At 36.3% G+C, this 18,761-nt stretch overlaps 1 protein-coding gene across 3 annotated transcripts in view; it reads right to left on the reverse strand.

The window, feature by feature from the left end:
- The window catches only part of LOC102234306 (CUB and sushi domain-containing protein 3-like), a 243,084-nt gene that overhangs the window by 100,159 nt on the left and 124,164 nt on the right, over positions 1-18,761 (reverse strand). For all 3 annotated transcript variants that reach the window (XM_023330906.1, XM_005810786.2, XM_023330905.1), the window contains exons 32-36: positions 9,806-9,919; positions 9,404-9,499; positions 8,884-9,087; positions 912-1,036; positions 686-782 (exon numbers count right to left, since the gene is read on the reverse strand). In XM_023330906.1, the coding sequence (XP_023186674.1) occupies positions 686-782; positions 912-1,036; positions 8,884-9,087; positions 9,404-9,499; positions 9,806-9,919 (636 nt within the window). The remainder of the gene's footprint in view (positions 1-685; positions 783-911; positions 1,037-8,883; positions 9,088-9,403; positions 9,500-9,805; positions 9,920-18,761) is intronic.

An 18,761-nucleotide genomic window follows, 5' to 3' on the forward strand; every position in this document is an offset into this window, starting at 1 on the left:
CGATGGATATTTGGCATCACTGATCTCAGGGACATCTTTTTCGATTTCAGCTACACGTCTGTAACTTTGCCAGCAGATTTTGACATCCAGTGTAATGACAATAATGCTCATTGGTTTAGGCCAGGCTAAAACTGATTTCTGGCAATCTATAATGCTTTAACCTTTTCACTCTGCACATCTGCTCTGCCTTGCTGGAGCTGTACAAGAGAGCTATTTTACTATTCAAAGAGCTTTGTTCTAAATGAAATATTCACCTCTTGAAAATTTTGACAGCTCATCTCTTAAAATGGATAATGCAGCAGAAGTCATTATGCTGCACCAGTCCCTCCTATAGTATGATTTAGCATCTAAAATGATGGGATAGCCTGCTTCTTGTTGGTTACCATGTGGCAAGTGCACAATTTTCATCAATGCATGCCCAGTGGCAATACTACATTTGTAAAATTCCTGACTGAACTGGGGCTCGTATAATGAAAATATCTGCCGCAAAGACAGACTTGTGGGAGAGAGAAGAGTTTTTTTTCTCTCTGTTTTTCTCTTTCTTGGATTTTTAGACAGTCTTCTCAAAGGACATGCCAAATGTCATCAGCCCCATCACCACATCTGTCTGCTGCTAGAGTTTTGTGACATCTGATTGAAATTCAAGTGGGAACTGACAACTAAAATTTAGCTATATCAAATTTACCCGAGTAGCTCCCAAGCCTTGGAGCATTGCCATCCATGCCATCAAAAAAGTCCAGTGAATCCCAGTTATGTTCCGTGGCAAAGGTTACAACCTGGATCTGAACAAGAAAACAGTCTTAATACAAGTGTAAAATAGCACATACCCAATATGTAGTCCATTTGGAAATAAAGAATCCTCTTCCTAAACTATTTTCTTTTTATTAAGTGTAAAAAAAATAGTTGCTTACTTGTATGCCAGCTCCTTCAGGAACAGATATTCTCCAAGCACAGTTCAGATAATTTGAGTATGTCTCAGGGTATCCGGGAGAGAGGATGGTGCCACGACGTTCAGTCAACACTCCACCGCAGGGAACTGGAGAAAGGACGAAATATAGGGGGGGGGGAAACAGAAAATGGGAAGAGATAGCTCAGTAGTGATCACAGTGAGGGAGTTTGTGGTTGTGAAATTAAATGGGCAATATAAATTATTTAAAATATTTCATTCAAATAGTGTAAAAATTGTGGCTTACATTCATTCATTAATACTTTGTATAAGCAGTTTTCATTGATGTTACAACTCCAAGTTGTGTGTGGGATATCGCTACCAATTAATAACCCTCTAAACATAATGTTTTGCATGTAGGCCACAAACATGAACTATAGCTTCATTTGACCAGAGCACTTAATTGTAAATGCTATGTGCCTGCATGGTTTGTGGCTAAATAAATATGGGAATTTATTTAGTTTTTGGTGCAGGACTGAAAGTCCAAATCTCCCACTTAAGCTATATGTCTTTGTAGCGCCTCCATAGTTATGATGGCTCTATTGGCTGCTTCTAATGCTCTCCTTTGTCACCTTGTTAGTGGCTATATTTGCATTTGTTCCATACACTTTGTGATTTGGATGATGAACTGAATAGTGCTCTGTGATTTGTTCAAAACACAGGATATTGTTATATATTCTAACCCTATTTTTAACCTCTCTAGAACTTTCTCCCCAACCAGTTTGCTGTGTTCCTTGACCTTTGTGATGCTGTTGCTTCACTGATGTTCTCTAGCAAACCTCTAACACCTTCACAGCTGAATTTAAACAGAGATGAAAATAGAAACAAGATTTACTAACTACGTGACTTCTGAAAATAGCTTTGTTGTGCTGGACAACTTTAAGGAAATTAAAGTAATTGAATACACATGCATGCCATGTTTTTCCAGATTTTTATTTGCAAAAATTTTTAAAACCATTCCTTACCCTTTATAATTTTGGTATAATTCGCGTTGGTCTATCGCAGAAAACCTGAACAAAGTACTTTGAAGTTCTGGTTCAAAGTGACAAAAAAAAAGAGAATTGTTTGCCAATTCCTGTAAAATGGTCTTTCCATCTTTTAAAAGGCATAAGAACTTTGACTTAGATGAGAACATATAATGCCTGCAGCATTAATAAATAGATTTTTACAAGATAGATATCCAGACTGTACTAAAAATCAGTTTTAATGGATCTATAACAAGATTAACAGTAATGTGTTCTCATGCCCAGAAGCGAACATTTAAAACTCTACTTTGCATCAGATTTAAAAGTTTGTGAAATTTCAGTCTTCCAAAGGCCAAAACAAAAAGTATTTATCTGAACTGCTAAAACACTTTGGTGTGTTACAAATTTTCAGCAGTGCCACAGGTAGTTTTGACATGCTGACTTAGCTTCACACTGTGACGTTTAAGCATTTGTAGAAAACTACATCCTAAACAACAGCTGGTTTTGTTTTTCACAGGTTTTTCTGACAGGTGCTAAGTGCACATTTATAGCGCTGCTGAGATTATCTTCACCTGAACCTGATTTATCCTATACAGGTCTACAATAATCATCGTTTTGATTTTTATGAGTAAATAAGTAATGGAGAGATTTTCTCATCAAAAGTTCAGATTGTCAATAATTAGTCAGCATAAATATCAATATTTATCTAGGTAGTACTTTTTTCTGTCAGAAAGACAATTAGAGTGCAGCTCCACAGTGACTACTTTGTTCTTTTCCTCTTGACTGACACAACTGAGAAAATTACTTTTGTTCTACAGCTCAAGCAGCCACAAATTGGAAAGTCACACTTTCATAATATCACAGTTTCAGCTTCTTGCAAAGGCATATTGACATGCATTTACTGCTGAATTTTACTAACTCTAGGGTCACATTACAGCTTAAGGAGGCCATTTCATTTTCTTTTAAGACCATATTAAGATTAAGAAAGCTGTAATCTTCAGATATATTTCATTTTTAGGGTTACTTTTAGTAAATAGTTATTCAAAGTCAATTTAGTTACTGTGAACATTAGCTATTTTTTGTTTAATATCAAAAGATCACATGACTATAACCAACGTGTAACGATCAAAATGGGAAAGAATGAGTGGGAATAATGCTCTATCATCTTGAACAAGTCAACCCAAGTTCCTCTGAGGTCTGACATCAATGAGGCATTTTTATCTCTCAACAACTGCCTTTCACAACACTTTCTCTTTTTGGCCCTTTCTCTGTAAAGCTGAAGGATATATGTGTGTGAAAATCCCAGCAGATCAGTAGTTTCTGAAATACTTAGACCAGACCATCTGGCAAAAACAGCGATGCCACCTTCCAAGTAACTTAAATCTGCTTTTATCCACATTCTTGACTTCAGCAAAATCGCCTCCACAATATCTAGAGAGCTTAATGCTGTGGTGTAGCTCCCATGTGATTGGCTTACATCGTGTTTGCATTAATAAGCAATTGAACAGGTGTATGTTCTAAAATTGCCTGTGCCACAAAAATTAATTTCTATAATGCACCAAAAATGGACAAAGTGGGGAACATTTTCTCCTTTAGATTAATATAATGAGTCATAAATATTCCATAATCATAACCAAGGTTTTATAAGCCTGCTGTTGTTGAGCCATTATTAAAAAATAGTGGAACTTGGATCCAGAACAGCTTAAAAAATTACAGGCTTATTGCCAAGATCTCTTTAATGTCAAAACATCTTAAAAGAGTAGCAGCAGAACAGCTCATTTCTTTTAATGAAGCACATGATATCTTTGAAAAATATCTGCCTGCCTTTTGTAAGCTCCACTCCAAAGATGTGCAATCAGAATTTTTTTTTAGCCAAGAAACTTTTCTGGGCTATGAAGACTTGTATAAAGAGTAGGATTAAAAATGACAGTTCATAGTTTTTTGGGGTTTTTTCATGTCTTCTTGATTATTGCAACGGTATTTTCATTATTTTGAGTAAGAAAAATCGGTACCATATCCAGTAAATTCAGAATGTCGCTGTAACGATTGTAACCAAAACAAAAGAGACAGAACATCACTCCAGTTTTAATCTCTTTACATTGGCTACCAGTAAAGTTTTTTCTTTCCTTTCTGCAAAATGGATACATTTAAATATAAACCAAAAAAACATGTGGCCACAGGGAAGTAAACACGACACATAAACCGAGTAAAGTACTGCTGAGGATGTCAATTTTATTTTTCCTCTGGTTTTATTAAATTAAAATCTTCACTGGGGTTTGTTTGTATCCTGTAGGGCTGCAGCAAAATGTCAGAAACATTTGAGAGAATATTACATCAATTAAGGATAATTTATGATAACTTAATATTTTAAAAGCAGTTTGTGAAGGATGGGTGCAAACTGAAAAAGACAAGTTTCATTATCCAAGATTTACAACAAGCCAAGTTGTTATGAGAACCATATGGAATTGTTGATTTATTCAATTAAGAAGCAATTCCTAACAATAATCCTTGTCGGTACCTGCAAAACTTCTGCATCCTCCAACACTACTGCAACACAATGCTGAAGTTAGCACGAGACTTGTTCCCTGTCGTTTGGAAAAATGTAAACAGCTAGTTTGTTGCTTCTTAAGATTCTACACCAAATCTAAATAGTCTGCTGTATTTTTATGTATTTCCAGTCTAAATATATTAATTATAAACTTTCATTAAAACACTAAAGTAGCCCAGTCTCTTTAGTGACGGTGAGACTGGGAAGATATGAAAAATCTTTCATCTCTTGGTAGCCAGACTGAAAAACAGTTGTTGTGTGTAAGTGTTTTTGTCAATCTGTGGATTCATATACATTTCAAAATTACATATACACTGCCACTTTACAAGCAAATAATTTGTAGAGGTGATATAGGCAACATAAGTCATTTACAAGAGGCAAACTGAGACTCAATCTAATCAGATGACCTTAAAAACCTTAAATTCACACAAGCTGTGTTGCTGAGAGAACAACGTCTAACAGACGAGCTGAAAATGTTTCAGAGTTCATTTTGATCCTGTCAAAAGTAACTTATCCACTGCATTGTTCACGAAGCCCAAGTGATCAATTCAAAAGTCTGTGCCTGCTGTTGATCTCAGTTCTCTAGTAACACATCCTAAAAGCCCCTGGTGATGTCAATGACCCAACTGCATAAAATGTAGAAATAGTACTTTTCCACAGAAATTCATACTTCAGAACTCACCCAATTACAACCATATGTTCTTGAAAGAGAATGCCACTTTGGTAAATAACGTTAAGAGGTTAGCAACAAAGCTGTGAACTTAACAAAAACATTTTAAAAAAAGTGAAAAGATGCTCCTATGACAATCCATTAAAATGAGAAAAAAAAAACTTTAAATATTTTGTAGCAGAACAATTGAAGCATTGTTTATTAGAAAAAAGAAAAGAACATCAGTTGGGCATAGTTCCAGTCATTTTCCTCTTTTATTAGTGAAACTTTCCAAATATTTCAAATATTGCTGTGTCATCAGGAGCAGTAGTCTGGTCTGATCCCCCCATCCCCCAGACTGAGACACTTTAATTGGTCTTGGGAGGCTCTTTCAGAACAAGACTCACTGGTTTAAAAACAAGCACTGTGCGACTCTGTTTACTTGTTGACACCTTCAAACAAGTGTTTCAACCAACTGTGAATTCCACGGTGTGGGCACGCTGAGCATGAATCACAGAAATATGTGAGGTTATATAAGATTAGACAGTGATGAATTGTTTTAAACTCAAAATTTATATTGTATGTCTATCATGCTGTTGACAGTTATTAGTTTATCTGAGAACAACTAAAAAAAGCTGTGATTCAGGTCATCTTATCAATCTACAATAAACTATTACACATGAAAGTTATCAGCATGAATACAATACCTTTACATTTTAAAACCTCTAAAATACTTCTATCGCAATTTCTTTGACATAAAAATATCAGTATACAAAAGTCAGTTACTCTAAATGAACAACTGTCTGAGCGTTATGAATGCGCTCAGGTGAAGAACATTTAATCAGTCTTGTTCAAATTTACCTAAAGAACTGTAATCTAATAACTTTGTTTTGTGAAATCAAAAGCAGACCTGTGCTGAATCTTGTGCCGGGTCATTTACAACAGGTTGAGGAAATACAAATTTTGTCTTCTCAAACAACGCCTGATGCTGTCATATCCAATAAAGACTGTCTGAGTAATTTACCATAGTGTGTTTTTTTTTTCTCAAGTCCCTATAAGATTATATCCGTTATTCTGAATGAGTACACTGTCGCTGAGGGAGATGCTGCAGCCAGATTCAATCTTGAAATAAAAATCACTGTGTTTGAAATGAAACTGCGCGTGCCATGGCTATTCCCTCACTGCTTGGCAGGAAACTCAGATGAACCCTCGGTTGAAATCTCATGCACTTACCGTCTTGGATTATTTGCTTGCTGGCATGAGGCCGTATTTCAATAGGTTTTGCCTCACTTCATCATAGCTATGCATTTTTCCAAAGCAGCTGTGTGAGTTTCTTTATGGGACTGAAAGCATAGCTTTTTAACTGCACGTCTTTGGAAAACCAGCATGTGCAAAGAGAGAGAGAATGAAAACCACACCTGCAGAGAGAACGTGATGTGTGCACAAGAATGTGCCGACATGTTTCTACATGCATTTCTCTAGGATGGCTGGTCAAGCAAACATGTAAAGAGAGATATTCACATAAATTGTTGGGTGATACCACTATAGAGCTTCAAAATTGCTACCTCTATTGCCAAATGTTTTCTACCAGAGATTAAATAAGTCAAATTTTCAGTATATGAGACTAAATATCAAATATAACAATTACACAAACCTCTCTTTAGGTAGTGGTTGGAATGTTTTACTGAGAAATGGGACATTTTTTTTTTTTCAGAAACTGGAGTGCCACTGTCAATTTCTTGTATGTAAATAAATGTTTTTTTTATTATTGTATAATTGTAAAAAAGGAAATGTTTTTTTTCTATCTTTGCTTGTTTTCTAGAGTAGAAAAAGACAAAATATTTTATATGTATAAAAAAATCACTTAATGGGTCTCCATTCTAAATGGAGAATTTTATAGGGAATAGAAAGTCATACCAATGCAAAAACTCATGTATATGAGGAATTCTTTTGCCATAATCCAAGAGCACACATTTTCAGTCTGAATGCAGGATTTAATGTCTTTTGTTCTCAAAACTTTTAATACTTTTGAATACATTTTTATTTTGAAAGCAGGACTTCAAATCTTTCTTCTCAAAACTTGTAATGATTGTACTCAAAACTTCTCCTCACGCTCACACTTAGTCTCTGCTTGGAGATAATCTTTGCTTACAAAACTCTTTGCTCGCTTGGTGGAAATTCTCTGCCATAATCCAAGAGCACACATTTTCAGTCTGAAAACAGGATTTCATGTCTTTTGTTCTCAAAACTTTTAATAATTTTGCTTATATTTTTATTTTGAAAGCAGGACATCATGTACTGGGTGCGTTTGTTTCCCTCTAACGCAGGGGTGTCAAACTCCAGTCCTCAAGGGCCGGTGTCCTCCAACTTTTAGATGTGCCTCTGCTGCACCACACCTGAATAGAATAATTAGGTCATTAGCAAGGCTGGGAGAACTGATCTACACAAGGAGGAGGTAATTAAGCCATTTCATTCCAGTGTTTTGTACCTGTGGCACATCTAAAAGCTGTAGGACAGCGGCCCTCGAGGACTGGAGTTTGACACCTGTGCTCTAACGGGTGTGCCTGCGTGGCTACTATCGATTGTAGCAACCTGCGCCACCCACTGGATGTAGAGAGAAACAACGATGTCAGCATTCTGCTCCATAATACACTAACATCTGCCAACATTGTGCTACTGATCATTAACAGCCTTCGGATATCAGGGAGGAGTTTGTCCACTCAACCAACTTCCTACATCCAGTGGGTGGTGTAGGTTGCACACCACCCACTGAGAATAAAAGACATGAAATCCTTCTTTCAGACTGAAAGTGTGTGCTCTTGGACTATGGCAGAAAAATTCCCCCACACATGTCATCAAGTTTTGAAAACATAAAAAACATTATGATAGTCTGCCAAGTAGTTTCTGTTTCCAAAACAGCTCTGACCCATTAAGGAATAGACTCCTCTAGACCCTTGAAGCTGTTCCATGCTTACTGGCTTCAAGACTTCAGAAGAAGATGGCATGGAAAGATCAAGATCTGATGAAGTTAACAACTTCATCAGACTGCACCTTAACAACTGCACCTTAAACCATTCTCCACAGTTTTAGGCGTACGAAATTATCCTGTTGACCACAGCCATCAGAGAGAACGCCTTCCTACTGTGCAGCCACACATGCAACAAACTGCAAAGCGCTGTTTATTCTGACAACATTCTATCAGAACCGTAAAGTGATCTCAGCTACAGTTGCTCATTTGTTGAATCGGACCACTGGGACAGTTTTCACTCTCTATTACATGTAGATCGTACGATCTCCTTCGCAAAGCATCAAGACCGTGGGATCTCATGCACTGCAGTTGTCAGGAACAATTGATGTAGTCAGGATGAACGTCAGTGTTTTTAACAATTACCATGGTAATAGTAATGCATTAATGTAGTTAGTTGAAAAGAAATTTACAATTAAAACTAAATTTAGTGGTTTAGATTTTGATCGTCAATCAAGCATCCTCTTCGAAACAGACGGGAACAGAAGGTCTAAGCAAAACTTTTTCTAAACATACCAAAATGTTAGCAGTGATTCAATTGAGTAAAGCTAATAAAGTTATGCATCAAAACTTGCGGTAAATTGTAGAACGTAACAAAAAGTATCAGTATCTTAAATATTTATGCTACCATCTTCGCTTTTGTCTCATCAGAAACATAGTTCACTTTATAATGGGTCCTCTTTCTGAGTGTCGGTGTGTCTGAGTGTATACAGGGGAGTATAGCGAGAACTGGGTGGTGAGAGTGCTTACCAGCACATGTGGGCACAGTGCCATTCCACTGGGCCAGGGCATTGGGCACAGCCTCGCACCTGATGGCGTTGGAGCCGTGCAGCGTGTAGCCTGGATTGCATTCAAAGAGCACCACCATGCCGATGCCAAAGTCGTTCCCTGTCCTCTTCCCAAATCGGGGCTCAGGGACTGAGCTACACTGAGTGGCACTGGTCCGAGGTACAGCTATGGATAAAAGGGGAGGTAGCAAGAATCAAAGGAAGAAAGCCAAAGAGCGGTGGGTGTGTTAGGCAGACAGGCAACAGGGAGAAGAGGAGATGGCAAGACAAAGAAGGCAAAAGGATACAGAAAGCCCTTGTGAGTCTTCTCACACTTTATTTGTCACTCTCATCCTCAGTGCCAAGACAGGCTATCTGACATCACATCATTCTGCTCTGCTAAGTTATGCCCAGTCTCATCTATTGGCACTCTGCTGCTGACTTTATGTAACAGCAGCAAGGATAAATGCTTTAGATAAGTGGAGAAAAAAAGTAAACCTTACCTTGGTACACAAAATGAAATCCTTTGGCTGTGTCTGTTCCATTTGCAGTAAACTTGAGTGTTATCTTGTTTCCTGAACTTAAAGGAAGCGTCTCGCCTAAATCAGAAACACAAAGGAGATGCAATCAAGACAGATGTTAATAGCTTGATTCTGGGAGCCGATTCAAAGACAATATATGTTGAGCTTGATGGTCACCTTGTCTTTTGAGAACATGAGACTGTTTACATTCTACATTTATTTGTCTAGGAAAAAGTGATTTGATTGAAATTTAGAAGACAACAGGTTTGTGCCCGCTCTTCTTTAAAACAAACATTTTAATTAAGTCAAATTCTTATGATAGTATGGCGAAAAAAATTAAATAACTTAAATTATCCACCCTGTACGTCCGGGTGATGTGGCTACCTGAGTGAGATCCATATATGGACGAGAGAAGGGCTGAATCTGTAGAAGGTCCGTCATAGATTTCGACCACATCAGTGTTCAAAGTCTGAAACACCACAAACTGACCAAAAAGCACTGTAAAGAGAATTGTGGAAAAAGACAAATTGCAGAAGATAATGAGTTATAAAGTACATGAGTTATATGTTATATAAGTTATGAGAAGCTAAATACAGCTGAAAACACTTTACACTGTTCCTGGGTATTGGGGCCATTCCCATTCAGTGCCTTAGTCATCATGTCTTTACTTCTTGCTTCCAAAGTGACATTTTATTAGTCTCTTTAAAATGCTCTGGAGCAGTATCTCATTATCAAAGCTTTTGAAAGATCTTTTAAAGTTTTTCTTTCAACTTTAGCTGCTTTTTTCTCATTTAAATCCAATTCCTTTTATTGGGAGCATGTTTTTTAATTAAAAAAAGTCTGTTAATTAAGATTTGTACAAATAACAGACAACTTAATTGATAATTTGTTACAATTCTTTAGCTGAATGTTTAAAAAAAACAGAAAACATTTGGTATGCCGGCCACAATAACATGAAAACTACAGTAAATCTAACTCATGTCTCTGACTTTGTGTTAGGTTACTGAATTTTATCCTATTCCTTAAAATAAGAATTTTTGGGGGCTTAAACAGCATAATGTTTTGTTCATTTGTCCCTCTTCCTCATTAAACCCACACAGTACCAATGTCATGTTCTTGTGTCATGACATTTAACATATGGAAAATAACCTTCAAACACTGACACACTGTAAACAGACTTCCTTTCTGTGCTACATTAAGGGTATTCCTAAAGCTCTACAAAGTAAAACAATCAATCAATATCTTTGTGATCAAACAAACTTATTCCATTCATCAATGTGGTTCTACAATGTTTAAAATGAAAACCTAAACATACTTTTCACCAGTGACACTCTCCAGCTTGTAAAAGGGGAATACAATATCTAAGCATTTCAAAAACATAATATCTTCAACAAGTTCTTGTTCTGCTCTGAGGCCTTTTCCCAGCAGGATTTGCCCAGAAAATCTAAAAGAAGAATTGCCCAAGAGAAATCCCGAGCAGGTGCCCACAGCTAACTCCTTTTGATATGGAATAGAAAATGTAGCTTTACTCAGAGTTCCTCTAGACAGGCCAAGCTCCTTACAGACTGAGTCTGAACCTAAAGGCAGATGTTTGTTTTAGCTGCTTATCTGGAAAATGTGATTATTTTGGTTATGATCAATATTTTATTGTCTTAAAAGAAGGGTGAAACACAAATGGGCCAGTACCTCAAGAGCTTCTATCAGTATTACTATTGAGGTGGCTGTGATAACGCTATAACTCAACAAACCCCTCAATCTAACTTTCTTCCATGTATAATTTACCACAACTGAATGCTGAGTAACACATGCAATCAGGAAGACTAAATCCACTTTCCACGCCATCTTCTTATGCCTTAAGAACAAGTCACTGAGATATTTGAACTTCTGAACCTAAAGAAAGATCCATATTTTTGATTTCCACTGCAAACCTGTTGCCTATTGTTCCAGCACACACCAACAAAACATCATCAGAGAAAGTGAGAAGGAGGTCCGGTGATTTCCAAACTGGACAGGATTTTTTTCTTTAGCTCTACCTTGAGATACTGTCCATAAATACCATAAGATCAAATAGAAGACCTCCATTCTTACCTATAGCAGAAAAAACACTACTTTTTATCAAGGCTGCATACAGTTTTTGCTTTGTATAATTGGGTAACACTTTTAAGATGACCCTGGCATTTTTTGAGTGTTAAATATGCCAGTATTAAAAAAAAAATAATGTGCCATTGCGCTTTTTGACCAACACCAGCAGGCGAGATGGGCGATGTGTCTTGCCCAAGGACACAACAACAAAGGCAAAAGGAACGATAATCAAAGTGGCGACCCGCCAAATGCAGGGCAAACTCCTAGCACTGCCGCCACTACCACCCCTAATGAACGCCATGTTCTTAGAGTGTAGTCTACAGTTCTACTTCCTCTTAGAGCATCTTATGATAATATACAATCAAAGCTGCGGCTGTACGTTGTGGACATCTAAGTGAAGAGATGCAGATAGCAGAAAGCATAAACAACCAGAACTTACAAAAGCACCTGAACAGATTGAGCAAGCAATTCCTACTAAGTTTACACATGTATTAATGTAAAGCAGCCCACTGTATAACTTACTATGATATCGTCTTGTCCGGATATTTCAGGATATGTTTAAATTCAATGAAAATGTAGGCAAGGACAAAGATTGTGCTGTCATTAAGGTAAGAACTAAACAAAATTTGAGTCAGCCTGACTATGTGTTTATGATGAAAAGCAATTGTCAGCCTGTTCATCCAAATATGGTCTAATTAAATTTGTTAATCTGTTTTCTGTTTATACAGCACAAAGTTAACCTAAGCGTACTGATGGATTAATGCCAAAAAAAGTGAGTGTGCAAAACAAGAAAATTCAACTATTCTAATGATGGGCTTTGCTGTGATTTGCTGGCATGTAAACATGTGCTGTTCCCGGTCCATTTTAAATTTGAGGCGTATACCTGTCACCTCATATTTGCTGACTAGAAAAGATAATCACTGAAGGGATGAATGGCCAGAGTGGATGCCATGCACATTGCCCAAGCTAACATAGTATCGGCTTCTGTCCATGAGCTTTTCAGCAGGGGCTTTTAAACAAATTCAAACTCAAATATCAACTATAATTAAGTTGAAAAACATTTACTTGATAAAATTGGAAATGAGAATCTTACCACTTATAACTAAATTAATGATTAAGTCCTACTTTCATTTTAAAAAGTGAGAAAGAACTTGCAATAACAAAGGAGGGATTATTTAAACAATGTCTTGTATAAATATTTCCAATGAAGCGTTCCAGATTATATCAGTGTGTACATGCCCTTGAAAATAATCAGATTTCCTAACCAAATGAACAGACTTGCCAAAATGGATCACTACCTTAGAGACAACACAAGTCTGGATTTGTGCAACCGTGCATGTCTGTGCACATAGAGGTGCTGTATGAATGGTAATAATTCACAGAAAAAACTACAGCCTACATCATGCTGCGTAATAAACAGCATGAGCTGCATGTCCCTTGTGTGCGTCTCTTTTATTCGTCTCCACGTTTTGCAAAATTGGTGCTGAATGAATTATCACAAGTTCATTATCAGGTCCACTTTTCATGCATTGTATAATTTCAATAGATTCTAGCTTTCAAACGGCAGCAAATTTCTACACGTACAGAACCAGACTTTGATTGAAGCAAGTAAACCTGACAGATTTGACAGAAAACCCCCAAAATCATGGCACCATTAATATTTTACACTAGGCCATTTCTGGCATATGGAATAGAACATCGGCCATGCCTGCACCAGATGCTGTAGGCAACAATATGATTGTTTTCAGCTGAATATCAGGTACTTTAACAGAAGTGACATTTTATTTCTATGAGGCATAAGTTATGAAAATAAATTATGAACTTCAAACGTTTTTTCATCTAAAGTAAATGAATTCTGTCTTATTTAATTTCAATTACACAGTGTACAAATGGCTGAAAAAGATGAAGTTAACAAAGATTAATAATTAACAAAGACTGATGAATGTTTTAATTTAGTGAAAGTATTAAAATCTTATTTGAAATGTCATGCAGCCTCAACTGTGGGGTAAATACTGGAAAGGTTATCCATCAGTCCTAGGATAAGCACAAAGACAAAAAACGATGCATGGAATTTCTCTATTTCTGTGTTACGTATCTTTACATGCATTTTTATTCTGTGGGAAAAAAATTGGCATACAGAATAAATCAATACTAAAAGAGAAGATCATAATACTAAGAACAAAAACTAAAAATTTGCAATTGAGTACACGTCAGGAAATGTATTTTCCACAATGGTGGATGGCAGTCTAACTTATGTCAGATTGCCCCAAGGCAGCTGTGGCTACAATGTAGTAGCTCACCATTATTTGTGTGTGCATGTGTGTGTAAATGTGTGAATGACTGAATGTAGTGTGAACACTTTAGGGTCCTCTGGGCTTAATAAAGCCCAGTACAAGCAATTTACCACCCTTGGAAAGTCTGCTAGAGGTTAGTTTCAAGCAAAGTAAAAAGAAGGTTATCCTGAAAAAGTACATATGGCTAATCTTCCTTTTCATTGGTAGTAGCCTTGCATATCTCTTGTCATGTCATTTTCAATTACATCAAAGTAACAATGAAAAATTTAAAGATGCCAAAGACACAATAAAAAGCAAAAGAAAAAAATGTGTACTTGCACTAGACACAAAAAACCTGTTTGTTAACAATAAGAATGTTTACTAAATCTGAATAAGAGCAGCTCTACTCTGTGATATACGCACACCAATGCTCAACTGGATAGTTCTCATGTTATTGCTTTGTAAACAAAAGCATGCAACCTCAGACATGAATGCTTGAATACACACATGCTCATATTCAAAGCGTTACTCAATTCTGCTTTTAATCCAAAATCAGTCATGTGTTGCATGTCCGAGACGCCATATATTCTACACTATATATTCTTCCACTTCTATGTTTGCATCACAGTAAACAACAGACATAATTGTCCAATATAATGTTATTTGTCAAACAGACTCTGTATAAACAGATAAAAATTGTCTCTACTCAATATGATGACCAGCTTAATTGCCAGCATCCCACCCTGCTTGCTAATTATATTTAGATAATGCTTTTTCATCCAATTGAAGATACACAGGGAGCATTAAACTTAAAGGACTAGATTTTTTTGATCTTTAAAAATAGTAAAAACAATGACATGTTGAGATCTTTGGAAAAGTAATGTATGCATCACTGATGCAATTTAACACTCAAATTTCATTTCAATAGACAAACGCAAAAAACTAAAGAATAGAGAACACACAACATTCATAGACGTGGCAGAATTTGATGTCGGGCATTGTATGAATACTTTTGTTTCAACCTCATACACTGAGAAATGTTGTGAAGCCTTCTATTGTTTGTTGGCATTTGTGAGAGATAAATCAGAGTGAATTCTAAAACCGTAAGAGCTCAAAGACATAGATCTAAAGCAAACTGCAAAAAAACTTCTTCAAAACAGCTCAGCATAGAAACTTGGTTTTAGTAAATGAAAGTTCAAACAAACAGTGGCCTCAGATATTTGCCACCACATCCACAGTTTGTCAACCAAGGTCTCTTAAGTGTCATATTGGTCTGAGATCTGAAAACAGTTCAGATATGTAAGGTAATTTTAAATCAATGCCATGCTCATGGAGCCATCTGGAGAGCCTGATCACAAAGTCTGTGATTCTGTGGACGTATCTCTCTGAAAATGTGCCGACTGTTGTAATGAATGGGTGTACCTGGTCAGCAAATACATTGTGAAGTGCGTGAGCAGCACTCAGATGATATTAAGGTGAGCAATGTAAGATTAAAAGTGCAAAACACTTCCACAATCACAGTGTGTGATGCAGAATTCTGTGAAGGATTTTTCTACTTTTACTTTAATGTGATGTATAACATAATTTATGCATTCCATGAGCTTTGCTTTAATTTAAATAAGTTGTGTCACTAAAGTCTGTTTTATCTTTATCAACCATATTCAAATATATCTAGACTCAGAGGGCGGGAATGTTTGTATAAAAATAAAAACTATAATAAATAATTTCAGGTTCATACATCAATAAATCCTTCTTATTCCCAGAGATGATGCCAAAACTGGCAATATCTTTGTTTGTCCTGATCAATTTCAGTTAATGAGTAGGTTTTAATTAGCGTTTGGGACTGAATGAATAGTTATTTGCTCTCAAGACGTTTTGAAACATTTGGTTTGATAGCTTTAACGGTGATGCTTCCTGAGTCATAGTCAAGTCCACATAATGACTGACAAATGAAAAGATGTTTCAGAGATAATAATTTCATTCTTTTTTTCAACTGGATTATGGTTGATTTTTATTTTTCTACAGTTTGTAGAAATTCAGACCAACAACAATTAAATCAGACTTAATTAACTTCATTAATACGTAAGTGGAGTTACGCTTTCTTTTTTAAAATTAAAAAAAATATATATTTTTGAACAAGGTATTCCTGGAGAAACTAGCCTTAGTGTGCTTCCAGACACTGTGAGTATCAATTTGGACACTGATAAACTGGTTCTATTTTGGCACCAACTCTTAGCTGAGGGAGGCAAAGAGTCATTGTCATCAGGAGCTGCAGGCAGACTCATGGAGCCCCAAGTTTAAAAATCCTAAAACTAATAAAGCTGTAAAAACTCTTAAAAAAATAAAATATCTAATTTGATTAATAACAGGACACCACTGTCTTATCTGGTGTTACTTTTGATACTACTCCCACCACAGTTTCAGTGGATCAATGTGCTTCATAGAGCTGCTCTTACTGCTATCATTTACTTTTTAATCCAATTTTAATCATTCTTAATTCATCATTCTTTTTCTTAATTCTATCATTCTTAAACACTATTGGTCTTCTCAAGTCATGAGTCGGACTTAGTAAATCATCCAAGGCCGTGTTAACAGAATGTTTTCAGCAGTGTGTGATCAAAGATTAGTCAGTTAGCAAGAGTCAATGAACATTGCGTATAGTCAGAATAAACCATACAGATTAGATTAAATGATCTGTTTTAATGTATACTAAGAGAACCATTGATATGTAGTTAGTCTCCAAGGAACTAATTCCATATACTGGAAGATACCTTGGTGACAAAAAAAGTTCTTAAAAAGTACTGTAAATGTGTGTCTTTTAATGATAATAGTTTTAAATTAAGTAATTTCAAAAGCTCAGACGCTCCCTTTCTTTGCTCTCCACAATGAGACAGGCATTGTAACAAGCCAAAATCCTAAAGGGCAAAGGTCAAAGGAAAATAAAGCCCTAGAGGTGTACCAATTTATCGGCCAGCCGATTTCCTTCATTTTGGGAGATTGGTGATTGACCGATACTTACACGTGAGGCCAATCTTTTTCCATAATCTCATTTACCTCAGCCAAGGCCTAAAGATCAACCACTGTCTTCTTCTCGAGAAGTTTGACTGACAGACCTGTCCACCAGGTCATGTATGCATGTTTGAAGTTAACAATAGTCACCCCACTGTTGTTAACTCTACAACTTTCTTGCTACATTTACCGACATTTCAGACAAAAAAAAGTTGATATCGTCCAAAATCTGAATCGGCAGATCAGGCTTTTTAAATAGTGGTAATCTGTGATCGGCCAGAAAACAGTAAATTGGTTCACCCCAATGGATACTCAAGAATCATATAATTGATAAGGAAGAATGTGTGACTGATCTGAAGAGATGGCTAAAGCTGCATCTATGTTTGAGACCATGATCTGAAGTCAAACAGAGACTCCTTTCAAGAAAAAACGAGAGCAAGAAAGGAACAGATATCTGATTTGCTGAACTGTAACACATAATAAAATTTGGCTGCACTTTTCATCTGTTATCTTTATGATTTCAGCTTTGTTTATGGAGTCCTTTCAAAAAGCCCTTGTCAAAAACAAGGGCATGTGCTGCAGATAAGATCATTACAATATTGCAAGAAGAGAAATGACATCATAATCTTGCAAAGTCTATTTCAGTCTACGTCTTTTTCATTCCCGCAGCATGTGATCTTTTATCTTGTGAAAGAATGAACATGGTCAAATGGATTATGCTCTGTGTGTAATTTATGCTTGTTCACAAAACTTTTGTATCCCTGCCAAACAGGAAAAACATAAAAATTGAACTCATGGTTGAAATTCTTATTTGCCTTGCTGCAAGATTCTGAAAGGAAGAAAAAAAAAAAGTTTTGAAATGATTTTAAATGCAAGTGGTTTTTATTTTCAGTTCTGATGCTACAGAACATCGTTAATATTTATGGTGAACTTTTAATATAACAAAGCTATTTTCTTTAGTCTTAAGAACCCATTCTGAGTGTAGTTCACTCTGGAGACCGTGAACAGCACGGGAGAACATGGCCGGGATTCTTTAAGCGAGTCTCCCAATGCGACTCAGATACCAACTACTCATAATTTATCCTCAGAAAGTCAGTGTGGAAAAAAACATATTCATTTAAAGACAAATAACTGCTATGTTGAAATGTATAGACACAGTGATGCCTTGAACCTATCTACTCAGTATGAATCTTATTCAGAGGCAACAAAGAAAGAATATGGTAATGTAATGTCTGTTTACCATATGTAAAGCAAACAATATATTTGCTTGAAATGCAGATGTTTAAATCCCAACTACCCACCTAATTTCTGATTCACTCGTACATGTAAGAGAACTGAGAGTGTATTATATGTATGACTCATCAGCTGTATAGGTGTTAAATAACCACTTAACTCCTCTTCAGTGTAATTTTTCACATAAACCCCAGATCATTTTAGCAAAAATAGAAAAGGCCTCTGGACAGATTATGCATACTGGGCATAATTATGTTCCATCTTAAATTACAGGCAGGAAAACATATGGTTTGTCAAAGAGATTACTATTTGGGTATCTAACTGGGAACTGTTATATAATGATGGGATTTCAACCCTTTCAATCTTACGGATCATATTGGAAATAAATATATGGTGATGCTATATAAATCTGGCATAACATTATGTCCACTTTTCTATCAGTGTATTGGTCCCTTTTTTGCTGCCAATAAAGCCCTAATCTGTCAAGGCACCAGACCTCAGAAGGTGTACTGTGTATCTGGCAAAAATCTTAGCAGAAGATCCTCTAAGCCTTATATGATGTGCAGTAGAGTCTCCATGGATCAAATTTGTTTCTTTAGCACTTGCCATAGAGTCTAGATTGAATTGAGATCTGAGGAATTTGAGGGTCAAATAAGCAGCTCAAACTTTTTGTTCTACTCCTCCCGCCATTTCTGAATCGTTTTTGTCTTGCGGTATTCGGCACATTATTGTGCATTATGCCC

This window comes from Xiphophorus maculatus, chromosome 3 (genome assembly GCF_002775205.1).
Source record: "Xiphophorus maculatus strain JP 163 A chromosome 3, X_maculatus-5.0-male, whole genome shotgun sequence".
NCBI classification, from domain to species: domain Eukaryota; kingdom Metazoa; phylum Chordata; class Actinopteri; order Cyprinodontiformes; family Poeciliidae; genus Xiphophorus; species Xiphophorus maculatus.